Source organism: Callospermophilus lateralis, chromosome 2, assembly GCF_048772815.1.
Source record: "Callospermophilus lateralis isolate mCalLat2 chromosome 2, mCalLat2.hap1, whole genome shotgun sequence".
In the NCBI taxonomy this organism is placed as follows: Eukaryota; Metazoa; Chordata; class Mammalia; order Rodentia; family Sciuridae; genus Callospermophilus; species Callospermophilus lateralis.
In genome coordinates this window covers 131860340-131878172 of record NC_135306.1, presented here as the reverse complement: position 1 = coordinate 131878172, position 17833 = coordinate 131860340, and the positions used below count along the sequence as shown (strand labels likewise).

The window sequence follows — 17833 nt, the reverse complement described above, 5'->3', positions numbered from 1 at the left end:
AGCAAACAAATGAAGACAATACAAAACTAAACCAAAATGTACAAACCCAAAACCCTAACCCTCAAAAGACAATGCAAGGAAAAATAACTACATTAAAAACTGCTAAAATGAGAAAAAGAAATACATATATGTATACATGTCCCTGAACCAATCAGAACATCAACTCTCTCTCTCTCTCTCTCTCTCTCTCTCTCTCTCTCTCTCTCTCTCACACACACACACACACACACACACACAAACAAAACAAAGAAAAAAATACAAGAAGAAAGGAAGAAAAAGATTCTTAATGAAAAATGATAGAATTATTTCCACTGAGATGGCCACCATAGTGCATGAGAATGGATGGACCAATTCTCTTTCTGTTTCTTCTTGAGCTATGAGAGTAAAAGCAAGGGCTGGGGGTTGTTAACACTTTCCTCTTTCTGTTTTGCTCTCTGAGCTGCTAGTTGGAGTGGCCTAAGCTTGAAACTGGTTGAATAATTCTCAGCTTCCCTTCTCACCAGTATGAGGTAGAATGGAGTGGAATGTTTTGTCAGTTGGAGTTTTGTCTGCACAGACCAGATTGGTACATTCCCAGGGTGGAGCTGCTGCAGAGTTCTAAGAGGGAGTTCCAGTGGGTGGGGCTTAGGTCTAATCAGACCTTAGGCAGGTTGTTAGGTAGTATCTGCTCTGGAGAGATTAAATCAATACACCCCTAGGGCCTGGCAGTTGCAGATCTGTCTGGAGTCTGAATCTTAGGAGCCTCTCAAGAATTCTGCTCTTACAGAAGGGACACCAATCTTCCATATACTCTTCTGCCCAGGAATGTAGCCTTCCTGAACTTAGTTCCTGAGAGTATTCAAACCCACCTGTTCAGAGTCTCAACCTACTTCATCCAGTCATGTGAACCGCCGAACTCAAAGGAGAAGCCAGTTGGGCTCCCTTTCAACTTTCTAACTAGAATCTCCCTTGGGTACAATCTCTGTGCCTATTTGACTCCTGCTTTTGTTAGGTACACCCTAGGCCACATGTTAGGTACTTGCCAGGACAATATGATAGTGTTTGCTATGATTGCCCTGGCCCGACAGCAGCAGCAGGTGCAGTGTGGCTGCTTCAAGGTGTCTCCCACCTCACTCTCCATGGTCACTTGGGAAAGAGAACACTTTTAAGGCACCAGTGCACGGTGTAGCCTCTGAGTCTGTTAAGTTCAACCTCTTTTCTGGTGTCAGATTTTTCTGTACCAAATCTTATTTTCTGTCTGTTTACCCTCCCTCTGTGGTGAACCAGCACTGCTACAGCTGCCAGTGCTGTAATCAGCTCGGCTCCAGTGTACTCTTTCTTTTTTGTATAATGTAAACAAAATTTGGATTCTCTCAGATACTCTAATATTGAATTTTCATGAAATCCCTCTTTCACCTACCTACCAAGGAGCATTACTCCTGCTACTTGAATCCTAAGTCATGGAACAAGTATAAATACAGCCTTCCTCTAAATCGCCAGCATAGCTTCAAGAGCAAAGAAAAATAAGGTCTGTGATCACAGCCTAAAAGCTTTGCCTGTTGCAAGAACTTTGTAGAAAGTTCTGGATTTCGTCCTTAAAATTCCTGCAAATTTCATATCTTATTGGATAATATACAGTTCTTCAAATATAAAATTACTATCACTAAGTGAGTTATCCCTCTAGGAAAAAGTACAATGTAATACTTATTCTATGGCTCTAATACAGGTATAGCCAGATGGTCTCATAGAAGATACCCAAAGATATGCTCTTTAATACATATGTTCTTTCACTGAAAATGGAGATCAAGTCACTGATTATGCATTTGACTGACTTTTCATGGGCTTTGGTAGAGAACTACATTCTTATCCATTTTGACAAAAAAAAGCATTACATTAATATCAAGTACTTTTTGTACACTCATTTTATATTTACTAGATTATATAATAAACTAAATCTCATGAAATTATAGTGGAAATTAATAGCAAAATATCTTTTGATATGTTTATACTTATATAAAAATTTTAAGCATACTATGTAGATATAGTTTAACTTACATAATTACAAAAACAATTCATATAGATGCTTTTACTAGTAGCCATTTGAAAAATTAACAGGTAGGATATGGGCTATTTCAGTTTTAGTCTATAGTAAGCCTGTTATTCCTTTAGGATAAAGATTTATACATTGCTATAGTAATATCAATAGAGAGCAGCATGTACTAGTGGAGGAATATGTTAGTTTATAACTTAAATCATGCCAGACCAACTCATTTATTCACCTATGAGTTCACAAGTTATTAGCCTCATGGAGATTCTATTGTTTCATCAACAAATGAGGCTTAAAAATACATGATAGGTGATATTATGGTCATTGTAAATATAAATATAAATATATATATATGTATATGCATATATACACACATATAAATATAAATATACATCCGCATATATATTTAGATGTACACTGAAGCTTTTAGGAGTTAAAATACATGAGGTTATAAAGTTGCCTTAAAACACTCACAAGGAAAAGGTGGAGAAATTGTAGAAATATAGAGCATGTCGGTGGTAGTTAAACTGGGTGAAGACTACAGAGCAGTTTGTTTTACTCTCTACTTTTATGTGAACATGAAAATTTTCCTTTGCCTGGAGTTGGGGCACATGCCTATAATTCCAGTGGCTTTGGAGGCTGAGGCAGGATGATTATGAGTTCAAAGCCAGCCTTAGTAACTTAGCAAGGCCATAAACAACTTGGTGAGACCCTGTCTCAAAATAAACCATTTTAAAAAGGGCTGGGATGTGACTTGGTGGTTAAGTGCCCCTATATTCAACCCCCAGTACAAAAAAAATTCTAATAAAAGGTAAAAACCATCTTACAGATGGAGGTTTATAAAGTCCCTGACAAGTAGTAATCACTATTAACCATCTCATAGAGGGCTTTTAAAAATGTAATAACATAGCTATCTCTAGAAACTAATTTAATGACCCTGACCCATCTTCAACCATAAAGACCCATGGAAAACTGACCATGAATGTCTAGGCAAGGCTACAGATGTTTTTAAGCCGACAGCAGCATCTCCCATCTCTACAAAAACCTGAGGAAAGTTCTCTAGGGCTCTGCATGATTTTACACCATTGTTTATATTGTTGGCTGAAAGCAACACATCTGTATGACGAAGGAACCCGCTCATACATCAGTAACATACTTTTATAGCCATTCTTAGGCTCAATTTTTGCATTTTGTACCATTCATAAGGAATTAAAATTAATGCCCCTGCCTCTCCCTCAAGCATGTTGGGAATCTTTATTCTCAACATTACTTGAGATTGGGTAGGCCATGTTAAGTCTTTATATTATCTTAAAGTCAACCTGCTTAAGTCAACCTTGATCAATGGTTACCCCAAAGATGCCTTTTTAAGTTAAAACCAAGAAAAAAATTTAAAACCTAGATTGCATTGATTTGAAAATGTTACCTATATTCTACTAGCACCTAATTTTGGAAATCGGTCACTATTACTGAAGACTCTTGTTTTCCTGGACTGAATTTTTATATTGTTGAGTATCAGAATCAAAGTCAAAAGCTCTAAATAAACTTTCTCCCTTTAACCTAGTAAGACAGTCTATGCTCATAAGGCATTTCTACATATTTAGGAGGGGGTATCTATTCATATTTCTCAGGCCTTATACCATCACTTAATTTCAGATCACCTTTAACTATTGTAAAAGCTTCTTAACTTGTAGGTTTCTTTAACTGATTATTTTGGGGCTTATGAATTTATAAAATAAAAATGTCCTCAAATGTTCTTTTAAATAATTTCTATGTAGAAAAATACGAATTGCCATATTTTTATTTTCAGTAAGATATAGCTCTCATTCTCAGAATTAGCATGTTTATTTTCCAGCATAGCCAATCCAATAAATTCAGCCATCTTTAGAACAGTACAGATTACTATGCCTAAATGAGCTATGTTCCAATTTTACATATTAAGGGATAGCTTTTATGTGACAATATTAATTGTACTTGTCATACTGTAAAATCACTTGCTTAAGTGTACATTTTCTTACCTTACCATTTCTTGTCTTTTTTCTTCAAAAAAAATTTAATCATAAAATAGTTTCAATTCTCTTCTCTCCATAGTACCTGGTAGATAGATGTTAGGTGCTTAACAAATATTACTGATATTTGTTAACAAATATCGATGGTTGGGAACATTAATACACACTCATGCCAGGTATACATGCAAAAATATATAGCCATGGCCTTAGTAGTTCTAGAGTTTGTTTTCAACCATCTTATTTTCTTTGCAACTCTTAGTGAGAAATGTTTAGTTCTAGGAAATGTTACTACTATGCTTTTGTTTGTACATTATGAAATATAAATGATACCTGGCACTGTGAGAAGCACAAAAGTAATAAAATACACAGTCCTTAGCCTTAAGTTGTCTAAAAGCCAGAAAGAAAGATAAGATATAATGGCCAGTCCTAGGTAAAGTTGAAAAGTCATGGCAGTTCCAAAGTCTTATCCTTTGCTCATGTTGTGAACAGATAATTATGCATTACTTTTTGTTTATCAAACTAGTTCCACTATTACTTTTCCAGGTAGCCCAGTTGGTATTGTCTAAGGCCTGAAATGGTTTTTCTGTCCCCAAGAATGAGTTGATTTTGGCTTCACCTTGAACAGTAGATTTGGAAGTTATAAAGGGATAAAGTCACAGTCTAAGTTCAGGCTGCTATAAAAGAATCCCATACACTAGATTGTTTAAACAACAAACCTGTATCTCACAGTTCTTGAAAACTAGAAGCCCAAGGTCATGGTCAAATTTGCTAAGAAAGTATGGAATTTGTAACAATCCTAATTTGCTAAGTGCTAGCATGGTCAAATTCTGGTAAGGACCCTCCTTCTGGCTCAGAAATGGCTCTCTACTGGTGTAGAAGAAAGAAAGGCAGTTTTTCATATCTCTTATTACAAGGAAATTAATCCCATTCATGTTGACTTCAACATCATAACTTAATTACCTCCATAAGCCCCCACCTCCATATTTCATTACAGTGTGCACATTAGGTTTTAACATATAGATTTGAGGACACAAATATTCAGTCCATGGCAGTCACTAAGCCCAAGCTGCACACTATTAAACAACAAGGTCCATTCAGGGACTGAGTTTAGGGGATGAAAGAAGGAAAAAACTTACTGTGTCAGAAAGTACTAGTTGATGCAAAAAGTTGTTGGAAACTTCCTTATTAAAAATCATCATGTCAGAGAGATTTATATTTTAATAAATAAAATGTTTAATGTTTTTATACAAGGATTGTTACAGATTCCATATTTTCTTAGCAAAAATTATGAGATAAAGGTTGAGCATCCCTAATCTGAAAATCTTAAATCTCCAGTGCTCTAAAACCCAAAACTTCATGAGCACCGTCATGATACCACAAGTGGAAAATTCCATGCCTGATGTCTTATGATAAGTTGCAGTCAGAGCACAGGCATACCAAGGGTATTAAATTACCCTCAGGCTATTTAGATAAGGTATATATGAAACAAATGAATTTGGTGTTTCAACTTGGGTCTCATCCCCAATATATCTCTTTAAATATATACAAATATTCCAAAATCTTAAATCTGAAACACTATGGACCCAAGCATTTTCAGATAAGGAATACTTAACCTGTAATAATAAATCCAACATCATCAGTGATTTGTTACTGTTTCTCCTCCTCCTCCTCCTCCTCCTCCTCCTCCATTTCTAATAGATAAAGAGCAGACTTAACTTTTTTTTTCTCAGAATTAAGATGTACAAATGAAAGAAGTTCTACTCATTTTTGTGCTATAAATGAATCATATTCTTCAATTTATGATTTTTCTCTTACCTTTTTTTAAAGGAATTCAGAGCAAAGTCAAGAGAATGGGACAAGCAAGAGATATTGTATCAGACTCATCTGGTTTCTTTAGATGCTCAACAAAAATTATTATCTGAGAAGTGTAATCAATTTCAGGTAAATTATCTAAATTAGAAGATATTTGAGACTAAATATTGGTACCTGTGCCACTCAGCATGTGATCTATTTACATATAGAACCAAAGAGATATAACCAGATTAAATCTAATAGTGACTATAGCAACAGTACATGAACTAGTTATAATGGTGAGTTTAGTCTACATGTCTGAAAGAATGATGCTAATAAAAATTCCATTTAATTATATCATAAAATGGCATATCTCAAATGCATATGGGCAGGTACTTAAGAGTATCTAAGACTGTTTGATTTGTTTAGCATTTCCCTAGATACGTGTAAGGATGAGCATCTCTTCATTTATATCATAGGTTTTAAAACTTTCTCTTCTGGAATACCTATTCTTGCTTGGTTCATTTTTTTAATGTTGTCTTTTCCTTATCAATATGTGTAGAATTTTATATATTAGAGATCATTAAACTTTGTTATAGGCATTGATAATTTTATTCTATTATCCCATTTTTGTTTTATTTAGTGTTTTTCATGCTTAAGAATTCTCTACTCTAGCTCCTTTTCTACTCTACAATTTTGTCTCAAGTTTATACAAATCTACTTTCTGTGTATACCATCTGAAATTAAGATTTTAGAACAACCTTAAATACTGCATTATACAAGTCAAGCATCACTGTCTAGTAATGTATTTACAGATATTTTACTAGTTCTTCTCTTTCACTCTTTAACTTTATGTAAACTTAAATATAATATTCTTCACTTAATTTACTCAGTTTTCATATTTTTCAGAAACAGGCACAAAATTACCAAACTCAACTAAATGGTAAAAAACAGGGCATAGAAGGCAGCAGCTCTGAAATTCCTGACTTGTTATGTGAATCAGATACCAGTTGTGAGACCACTGAAAGAGATGAATTCATTATTGAAAAACTAAAATCAGCTGTGAGTGAAATAGCATTAAGCAGGAATAAATTACAAGATGAAAATCAGAAGCTCTTACAAGAACTGAAAATGTACCAAAGACAGTGCCAGGTGAAGGTTTATTTTTTCATTTTCCAACTGATATTGCCTTTGAATTGTATACATGTCGATTGAACGGGAATAGGCTCTAGAAATCTAGTTTTCTATTATATATGAAATTCAATTAATATTTCTTTCTAGTAATTAATTATTACTTGATGAGTAATCCTAGAGGTGCCTTACCCCACTGGAGTGCACTTTGGTTCTGACAAGAATATATTACCAGTGCATATAACAGTGTCACTTAAAGACCTCTGTGCCTAAAAATCATGGCCTATTAGTTACCTACCATCCTCTGTCCTCATTATTTTCTCTGAACCTGTGCCTCTTTAATTAACAGAAATCCTGGATGAGAAACATGGGAGATCATGAAAGATTAAATGATTTGGTAACCTCAGTATGAGACATGGGGGTTAGTCTTGAGATTTATCACTGGTGACTTGAAGTATTAGCTTTCTGTCACTATGCCAAAATATCTGAGACAATCAACTTATAAAGAGACAAGGTTTATTTTGGCTCATAGTTTTGGAGGTTCCAGACCATAATTGGTTGACCCTCACTTTGGGCCTGTGGTTAGGTGGAACATAATGGTAGGACTGCATGGTAGAGCAAAACCACTCATTTCATGGCCAGGGAGCAAAAGAGAGAATGAGGAAAGGGTTGGATCCCACAATACCCTTCCAGGGCATACCTCCTATGACTTTAAAGTCTCTCACAGGTACCACCTTTTGAAGGTTTAACTACCTCCCAGTAGTGCCCCCAGGTGAGGGCCAACCAATTTTGGACTGGAACCTCCAAAACTAAGAGCCAAAATAAACCTTGTCCTTTATAAGTTGATTGTCTCAGGTATTTTGTTACAGTGACAGAAAGCTGAGGGACCAAACTTGTGTGTGGGATTTTAAACACCCAAACCATCGTACCTTATCATAACCATTTACCAAAGAAGTAACTTCCAAGCCCTATTTTGTATTTTATTAGATGTGATTGATGATTTATTTATTCAAGCGTTTTTTCTTAATCCAACAATCTTGAACCTTTTGTCTTTTCTTCTTGTAATTGTTATTAAATAGCATTCATCAAAATTGGTTATTACTGAGTTTCTTACTAAATGTGCATTTCTTATTCACAAATATCCATCTAGTGAAACATTTTATGTTTTTTTTTCTCTCTCACTGTAAACATTCAGCTGCTTTTTACCATTTCCTCCATGCAATTAATTGGTCTACCTCTATGCTCCTCTCTATTCCTTTCCCATCCTAAAATACACTTTTTGAAGTCACTATCTGAGCAAACTACTTCTTCCCTAAGATATTGCATGCCAGTATTTTCTGCCACTTCAAATTCCAGAATCATTTTATAGTCCTGGGCCAACTGCTCATCCCTCTACCTGCCACATTGTATGTGGGGTCATATGTTGCATTAGTCCTGTGACTTCTTTGTCTGCCAGCCTCTGCTCTTCTCCTGTGCGCCTCTTTCCCCACGTTTGGGAGGGGATGGAAACACAAGGCTCCCAGCTTCTTTTAGTGATATGTTCCCCATCTCAAACCCAGCATTATTTGAGAAGGATGGTGTTATTCTAATACAAATTAAAATACAGATGTAAACAAACAAACCAAGATAAACTGCCAATACTTAACACTGAGGAAGCCAGAAATTTTCTTGAAACAGAAGAGGTATTAATACTGTTTCCTCTGCCTCCATTACAACCTAAATGAACATAGCCCTTACTTTTCTGCTCTGAGGTTGTCCAGGGAGAGCTTCTAGAGTTTAGTTTGCTCCTCAGACCACCTATTCTGTTTGCGCTGTTTTCTTTTCTTAGTGGCTGCTCCCCATTCATTCCCTGGGTATAGAACAACTGGCCCTGTCTTCTGATTAAAGACAACTTAAACTTACATGTTACAGCTGTCTTGGTGTTGCTGGAGACTCGCATTCAGTGAATAACGAGACTATTTTTCTAGATACTTCTCAAATATTCTTCTGTGGGCTTCAATTTATCCTGTACAGATGGCTCTGATCCTTTTTGAGTTATTTTTGGCTCTGGTCCCTATAAATCTACTCTGTGAAGGTCTTCTTTCTCTGTTCTGTTTACTTTGATTTTTTTTTTAGGTGGGGGCGGGGGGTTACCAGGGATTGAACTCAGAGGCACTCAACCAACCACTGAGCCACATCCTGAGCCCTGTTTTGTATTTTATTAGAGACAGGGTCTCACTGAGTTGCTTAGCACCTCGCTAATTTGCTGAGGCTGGCTTTGAACTCATGATCCTCTTGCCTCTGCCTCTGAGCCACTGGGATTACAGGTGTGCCCCACAAGTCCAGCCATCAAGTCTGGTTTCATCCTTCAGTGAGATTTGGTTTCTTCGCCATCCTGAATTATTTTTAATCTTCCCCCAAAGAATTCTGTTTGGGTCTCTATTTACAGTGTCCAAGAGTACCATCTTCTATGAGCTGAAGTTCAGCCTTTGTCTTGGGCTCACATGTGACATACTTAATGGCTAGTCTTGCACCTACATTCTAGGTCAAAAAGAACCTGTTTCCCTTTCTTGACAGATGGCTGATTTTCCAAAATTCTTTCCTTGACAAACCCACCTTTCTCCTTCTCAGGACTTTATCTAAGCAGGATGGACAATTCTGTTAAAAGAGAAAAAAACTTGCAAATAGAGGAAGAGTATACATTAAGGAACAATTAATAAATTAACCTTCCTAGTTCAAATCACCATTTCTACCCTCTCTCACATAAATGTCTCAGTTTGCGTTTCTGACACTTTTCACATCAACACTCCTGCTGGCAAGAAGAGAGCAAGCATGAAACCTGTGAGTCCGGAGGTGTAGCAGGAAGCCAGGATATGTGAGCCAGCTGCTGGCCTGTCAGCCTGTCCTTTACTGTATCTGGCTTATCCTGACTCAGTCCAACAGGACTTCACTTATTAGCCTTCCTGACCCAAAATTTTATAAACGTCAAGTGACTTACACACACTCCTGAAAACTGTCTCTAGGTTGCACAAAAGAAAGTCCACGCAAACCACGTTGATTTTTCCTTATGTATGCGTATCTTAATGTTCTTAATAATTTATTAATATTCTTAAATATACATGAACAGGATTCAAACCCAGCTATCCATGGAAGTCAATGTAATTATGAATATTTTTATTAATATTATCCCAAAGTTTATAAAAAGTTTTATTAATATTAGAGTTTTTATTAACATTATCTCAAAGTTAGTATTTTTTGCCTAATTAGTATGACTTCCCTGTAAGTCAGAGTGGCTCTTGATTGGTATTTGTATTTATTTGCTCCCCAGATGATATTTGGCCATGCCTGGAAATATTTTGCTTGCTAGAACAAAGGGAAGGGAGCTATCAGTGTCTAGTGGGTAGAGGCCAGAGATGCTTCCAAACATCCTACAGTGTATAAGACAGCTCCACCACAAGGAATTCCCCAGCCCAGACTGTCAATAGTGCTGAGGTTGAAACATGCTTCTTCAAATTCTGAAAAAATTATTTTTCTTATTTTTTTCTCTAATGTTACTTGTTGTGATGTTTTCCATAAAATTTATTGTGACTGATATCTATACTGATTTATGAGGAAGTTTTTCCATATTATATTTTTATAAATTTTTATTCATTTAAAAATAATTTATCTTTGGGTATGGGGACACTACTAAATTTAAACACAGAATCTCCATTTTACATTTTTTCAAAATAATCGCACATATTAAAAAGCAAACTATATTATTCTGGAGCATGGTATATATATAAAAATAAAATATCAGGACTATTGCTTATAGTTCTAATGAAAAGAATTTCGAAAAGTAATTCAGTTCAAAAAATTCAAGATTTCTAAAAGAAAAGATTTTTGCTCTCAGGAAAATACTAAGTATTTTTTATCCATATGGGAAAAGATGCTGAAAATAATGTTTTTATTTAGCCTTTTCCCCTGTTTTATTCCCAAATTTTACTAATGTTTCATTTTTTGGCTTTAGGATAAATACTAAATGAGAAGATATCAGTTATTTATATTTGTTAGTTAATTTGAAGGTTTAAGATCACTGCTCCTCTCAAATCATTAGGCAGATTCCTAACTAAATAGATGGGCCTTAAACTTGTTTTACAAAATTTATATTTCACCAAACGGGAATGATTAGAGGTAAATAATACTACAACCAGGATATGTATTTGGAAAGAAATTTATCTTCTCTTTTGCAAAACTGTCATGACAGAATATTCAGCATCTTACATATAAATGCAAAAACACAACCATTTCAATTTGAATTATTATCATTTATTATATATCAAGTTCTCTTTAGTTTACAACACATTTCAATGTCAGATGCATCTGAATGGTCATATAAATCACATCTCCTCTTTTTTTCTACAACCTTGAAATGTGTCAAAATACATATTAATTCAATTGTGTATATTTATTTTCTGTGCTACACAACATTCATGTTTGTTAACATGTAGTACTTCTCATTGGAGGTTAATGACAAAAAATAAATTTTCTGCATTTATCAAATGTCCATGCCAAATCAGTCAATCTTTTTTTTTGTTTGTTTGTTTGCTTGTTAATAGTTAATGTGTCATTAAGGTATGAAAACAACACTGTCCAAAAAAAGTATAATGCAAGCCACAAAAATAATTTTAAATTTTACTATCAGTCACATTAAGGAAGTAAAGAAAAATAAGTAAAATTAATATAATAGTGATATACATTATTCACTCCAATATATAGATCCAAACTGTTATTTTTTCAACATGTAATCAACATATAAAAATTGTTAATCATATATTGACATTTTCATATATTCTTTCAAATCTGGTGTATACTTTATACTTACAACTTATTTAAATCTAGTTGCTAAATATTCATTGGAAATATCTGATTGACATCTAAATTTCATAAAATTTTACAGTTAGAAAGATTTACAGCTGGGAATGGTGGTGCATGCTTGTAATCCCAGCTACTCAGGAGGTTGAGGCAGGAGGATCGTAAGTTTGAGGCCAGCCTCAACAACTTAGCAAGATGTGTCTCAAAAAATAAAAATGTCCGGGGATGTAGCTAGTGGCAAAGCACTCCTGGGTTCAATCCCAGCACCAAAAAAAAAAAAAAAATAGATTTATATACTTTAGTTGTTGCAAGCTAAGTTGAAGTATTCCAATAACTGAATCAAGTACCAAGCAATAATTTTCAAAAATAAAAAGGCCTGGGGTTATAGCTCAGTGGTAAAGTGCCTCTGTGTTCAATCCCTAGCACCAACAATGACAAAAACAGCAAACAAATAAATGTGTGTGTGTGTGTGTGTGTGTGTATTTGTGTGTATATGAATAAATATAATTGTAGATGGACACAGAAACTTTATTTTTATGCGGTGCTGAGGATCAAACCCAGTGCCTCACAGTGCTAGGCAAACACTACCACAATCCCAACCACCTAAATATACCAATATTGACAAATCCTTCAAATTTTTCTTATGCTTTCACAGTCAATTTACATAATATAATCCATTATAATCAAAATTTCTTGAATATTCATTCATCTGTCAAATCATTATTATCAATTTGTATTACAAAAAGTTTTAATTTCAACATATACATTATTGTACCTGTATATTTAAGTCATCAAGGAGTTTTGCCCTCCTCAATGATGCCTTCATCATAAATATTATTTTCTAAACATGATGACTCGTAGATATTATATACTACTAACAACAAACAAATACTCTTTTATGATGACATTTCAGAGTTTAAGGTAACTATGGCCTGTGATGACACTACATTTTATTGGCCTGGAATTAGAGCTATTCATGTACCTCTCCCCCCCAAGTAAAGTAAGCCCACTTTTTATACACAGTTTCCTATTTCCTGGTGGCAAATTTGTAAACCAGGGAGTCCAGATCATGCCTTCTTCAACTCAACACTGACAACAAATTGAATTGCTTGTTTACTACATAATCTGTTGTTTCACGTCTCTTTTCTTATTTTTCGAATTTTAGCCCCTTCTGAAAAATACCTATTGTTCAAAACAGACTTCTCCAAACAAGTCTCTTAAATCAGCATTTTGAATCTGTTTTTATGTTTATTTTCAAGTCAACCAGTAATTTCTGGGGCTTAAGTGTTGATTGCCATTAGACCCTTCACTGGACCCAAGCTTCTAGGACTCCTGGGAAACAGTGTATACTCGAGGTTTGGGGGAGAAATTGTCTGGGAACTCAGATGTGCTATACCACCTACATAATTATTCTTCCAGACATTGTGAATTTTTGGATAAGAATTACTGAATAAGAAAATATGTCTATTAAAAGCCTGTACATTAATTTTCATAGCAGAATTATTCATTATATACAAAAGTAAGAACAACTCAAATATCCATCAAGTGATGAATATGATGGGTCCATATTATTGTATATATTCACTGATATATTCTATAATATGTATGAACCTTGAAAACATGCTAAGTGAAAGCAGCCACAGAAGCCATATATTGAATGATACCATTTGTTTTCTCCTAAAGAATAGCCAAACACTTCTCAGAAACATTATTAGGCTATGACCATAAACCTGAAATAGGTATTCAGCACTGCCTGGCTATCCTACTGCTGCTCCATTCAAATGCTCCCATTTCCACTGTAAACCATTTCAAACCTTCACTCTGAATCACTTCCACACCTGACCTCCACCTCCCTTCCACTGGCAGCACATCATGTCACCTTTTGTTTCACAGAAAAAAATAGAAGCCAACAGATAGCCAGTCTTAATCTCCCATATCCAAATGCATAAACCTGTTTATATTACATTTTCCTTCCTTTTTGTTACAAGAGAGGAAGGATTCTCCTTTGCTTCAGGCATTTCTTCTATTTGCCTGATGAGCTTTGGGGCTCATCCCACTACCTGCTCAGGAATTTAACACCACTCTTACTGCCCCACCTCTGCCTTTGTTCCTAACTGGATCCTTCCCAATAGCTTTTGCACTTTTGAAAGGCTCTCCCTTTAACAATATAAAATATTGGACCCACAGGATTGCTGTTATTTCTGGTTACTGATTAGAAGTATGATTACTATTGTCTTTATCATTAGACAGTAAGCTCATAAAGGACAGTTTGTATCTGCATCCCAAGAGCAAATAATAAGAGCTCTCTAAATATTTATTGAATAAATAAATGATGGAATGGAATTCTATAAGACCAAACAAAGACTAAATATCAGTTTTTTTAAAAGTAGGCTGTTTACATATGTTAAATATTTTTAAATATTTATATTATGATATAAAAATTAACATCGAGGACTGGATATGGAGACTATACAGCCTACTCTCTAAAGATCAGTTATGTTTCTTGTTTGGTTTTTGGTACTGGACATTGAACCCAGGGGTACTTTACCACTGAGCTACATCCCTAGTCCTTTCTATTTTTTTTTTTTTATTATTTTGAGACAGGGTCTCACTAAATTGCTGAAGGTCTAATTAAGTTGCTGAGGCTGGCCTTGAACTTGTGATCCTCCTGCCTCCGTCTCCCGAGTAACTGGAATTACAGGAATGGAAACACAATAAGACCCATCTATCCCACTCATTGTTTTTTTTTCCAAAAGAACTAAAATAGCATGTTATTTTAATACATACACACCAATGTTTATAGCAGAACAACCCATAAGAGTCAAGTTATGGAATTCATCAAAAGCAGAACAGATAAAGTAAATGTGATATATTTACACAATGTAGTTCTACTCATTGATAAAGAAGAATGAAATTATGGCACTTGCTGGTAAATGGATGGAACTGGAGAACATCATGCTAAGAGAAATAAGCCAGACTCAAAAAGTAAAAGGTCAAATGTTTATTCTTCTACATAGAAACTGGAGAAAAAAAAAAGAATAAAAAAAGAGAATTTCGAAAAAATAGAAGAGAGATTGGTAGAGTAAAAAAAAAGGGAACCAATGGGGAAGAAGGAAGGGGGAGAAAGGTGAAAAACTGGGGAATTAAGTTGACCAAATTATGCTATGTGCTTGTATGAATATATCACGATGTATTTTAATTTTATATATAACTATAATGAACCAATTATAAATAAATTAAAGGAAGATCAATAGACCAGAGGAAGAGGAGCAGGGGGAGAGAGGAGAGGAGGGAAAGAGGAAGTATTGAGGATTGAAATGGAACAAACTATGTTATATGCATTTATGAGCATGTCAAAATTAACTCCACTATCATGTATAACCATAGTGCACCAGTAAAAAGTAGGCATCAAAAATTTTTATGTTTTTATTCAGGCCATGGAAGCAGGACTCTCAGAAGTGAAAAATGAGTTACAGTCACGTGATGATCTCTTGAGGATTATAGAAATGGAACGATTGCAGTTACACAGAGAATTATTAAAAATAGGAGAATGCCAAAATGCTCAAGAAAATAAAAAAAGGTACAGTTTTAATATTTGATACTCTAAGAGAAACTATTTAAAACATGATGTTTGTATATTTTTAAGAGTTTCATATTTTCTAGTAAAATAATAAAAAATTAACATGCTATTTATTAGTAGATAGTATTAAATATTAAAACAAAAATAATGGCTATTTTACCTTTCAATATTTACCAAGAAACATATATCATATTCTGATCTGTGGATGCATTTGTGACATTGAGTCAGAAATTTTCTTAGAACTTTTGTTCTTCAACATATCATAGCTGGGCATCATGACACCCGCCTATAATCCCAGCAACGTGGGAGGCTTGAGGCAGGAGAATTGCAAGTTCAAAGTCAGCCTCAGCAATTTAGTGAGGCCCTAAGCAAGTTAGTGAGACCCTGTCTCAAAATAAAAAATAAAAAGGGATAGGGATGTGGCTCAGTGGTTAAGTGACCCTGGGTTCAATCCAAGAAAAAAGTATACATATTATAAAAACAATAGTACATAAGAGAACATATGGGGAGGGGTAAATATGATTACAGTATGTTTATATACATGTATGAATATGCCACAATAAAGCCCATTACTCCATGTAATTAAAATGCACTGATTAAAAAAACAATAGTATAGAGCTGGTATTCAATTACATATTTGCAAAGAATAAGATTTTTCCAAATGCTTTTCGTTTCTATTGCCCATAAGCCTGATGTTAGCTTTCTCACTTGTAAATGTAGTAATTTTGCCTCCTTACTCACCACCTTGTCAATTCCATTAAGGTTTTTTTTAAACAGAAATTTTTCCACTTTGAAATCAGATATTGTGTACTCCATAACCACAAAGAAAATGGGACTGCTGAGGATCATTAAGTGTTTTTGCTTATGAATAGACAGTTTGAATGCTTTAATAGTTCATTGGCATAGAACTTTATTCCTCATGATCAAAAAACTAATGCTAGACCAGAGATAGGATTTTAAAAATTGGATCAAGGACCTTGATATCAAATCAGAGACTCTGCGTCTGATAGAAGAAAAAGTTGGCTCCGATCTACATATAGTGGGGTCAGGCTCCAAATTCCTTAATAGGACACCCATAGCACAAGAGTTAATAACTAGAATCAACAAATGGGACTTACTTAAACTAAAAAGTTTTTTCTCAGCAAGAGAAACAATAAGAGAGGTAAACAGGGAGCCTACATCATGGGAACAAATGTTTACTCCTCACACTTCAGATAGAGCCCTAATAACCAGAGTATACAAAGAACTCAAAAAATTAAACAATAAGAAAACAAATAACCCAACTAACAAATGGGCCAAAGACCTGAACAGATATTTCTCAGAGGAGGACATACAGTCAATCAACAAGTACATGAAAAAATGCTCACCATCTCTAGCAGTCAGAGAAATGCAAATCAAAACCACCCTAAGATACCATCTCACTCCAGTAAGATTGGCAGCCATTATGAAGTCAAACAACAAGAAGTGCTGGTGAGGATGTGGGGAAAAGGGTACTCTTGTACATTGCTGGTGGGACTGCAAATTGGTGCGGCCAATATGGAAAGCAGTATGGAGATTCCTGGGAAAGCTGGGAATGGAACCACCATTTGACCCAGCTATTGCCCTTCTCGGACTATTCCCTGAAGACCTTAAAAGAGCGTACTACAGGGATACTGCCACATCGATGTTCATAGCAGCACAATTCACAATAGCTAGACTGTGGAACCAGCCCCGATGCCCCTCAATAGATGAATGGATAAAAAAAATGTGGCATTTATACACAATGGAGTACTACACAGCACTAAAAAATGACAAAATCATGGAATTTGCAGGGAAATGGATGACATTAGAGCAGATAATGCTAAGTGAAGCTAGCCAATCCCTAAAAAACAAATGCCAAATGTCTTCTTTGATATAATGAGAGCAACCAAGAACAGAGCAGGGAGGAAGAGCAGGAGGAAAAGATTAACATTAAATAGAGTCATGAGGTGGGAGGGAAAGGGAGAGAAAAGGGAAATTGCATGGAAATGGAAGGAGACCCTCATTGATATGCAAAATTACATATAAGAGAATTTGAGGGGGAAGGGAAAAAAATAAGGAGAGAAATGAATTAAAGTAGAAGGGTTAGAGAGAGAAGATGGGAGGGGAGGGGAGGGGGGATAGTAGAGGATAGAAAAGGTAGCAGAATACAACAGTTACTATTATGGCATTATGTAAAAATGTGGATGTGTAACCGATGTCATTCTGCAACTTGTAATTGGGGTAAAAATGGGAGCTGATAACCCATTTGAATCAAATGTATGGAAGATGATATGCCATGAGCTTTGTAATGTTTTGAACAACCAATAAAAAAAAAATTGAATAGCCAAATGGTGAGGGATATTTTATTGAAATATAATTATTGTTTCAATTTCTTCAAAGTTGTGGGTTATGTTAGCACTTCTTTGAGGTCTATCCTTAACAACTAATGGCAAATTAAGATCCCCC

General features: G+C 35.1%; 1 protein-coding gene across 1 annotated transcript in view; it reads left to right on the top strand.

Moving 5' to 3' along the window:
• Deup1 (deuterosome assembly protein 1) overlaps window positions 1-17833 on the top strand; it is a 76956-nt gene that overhangs the window by 28069 nt on the left and 31054 nt on the right. Inside the window, exons 5-7 of the mRNA XM_076843878.2 lie at window positions 5860-5973; window positions 6733-6975; window positions 15222-15367. Of these exons, the coding sequence (XP_076699993.1) occupies window positions 5860-5973; window positions 6733-6975; window positions 15222-15367 (503 nt within the window). The remainder of the gene's footprint in view (window positions 1-5859; window positions 5974-6732; window positions 6976-15221; window positions 15368-17833) is intronic.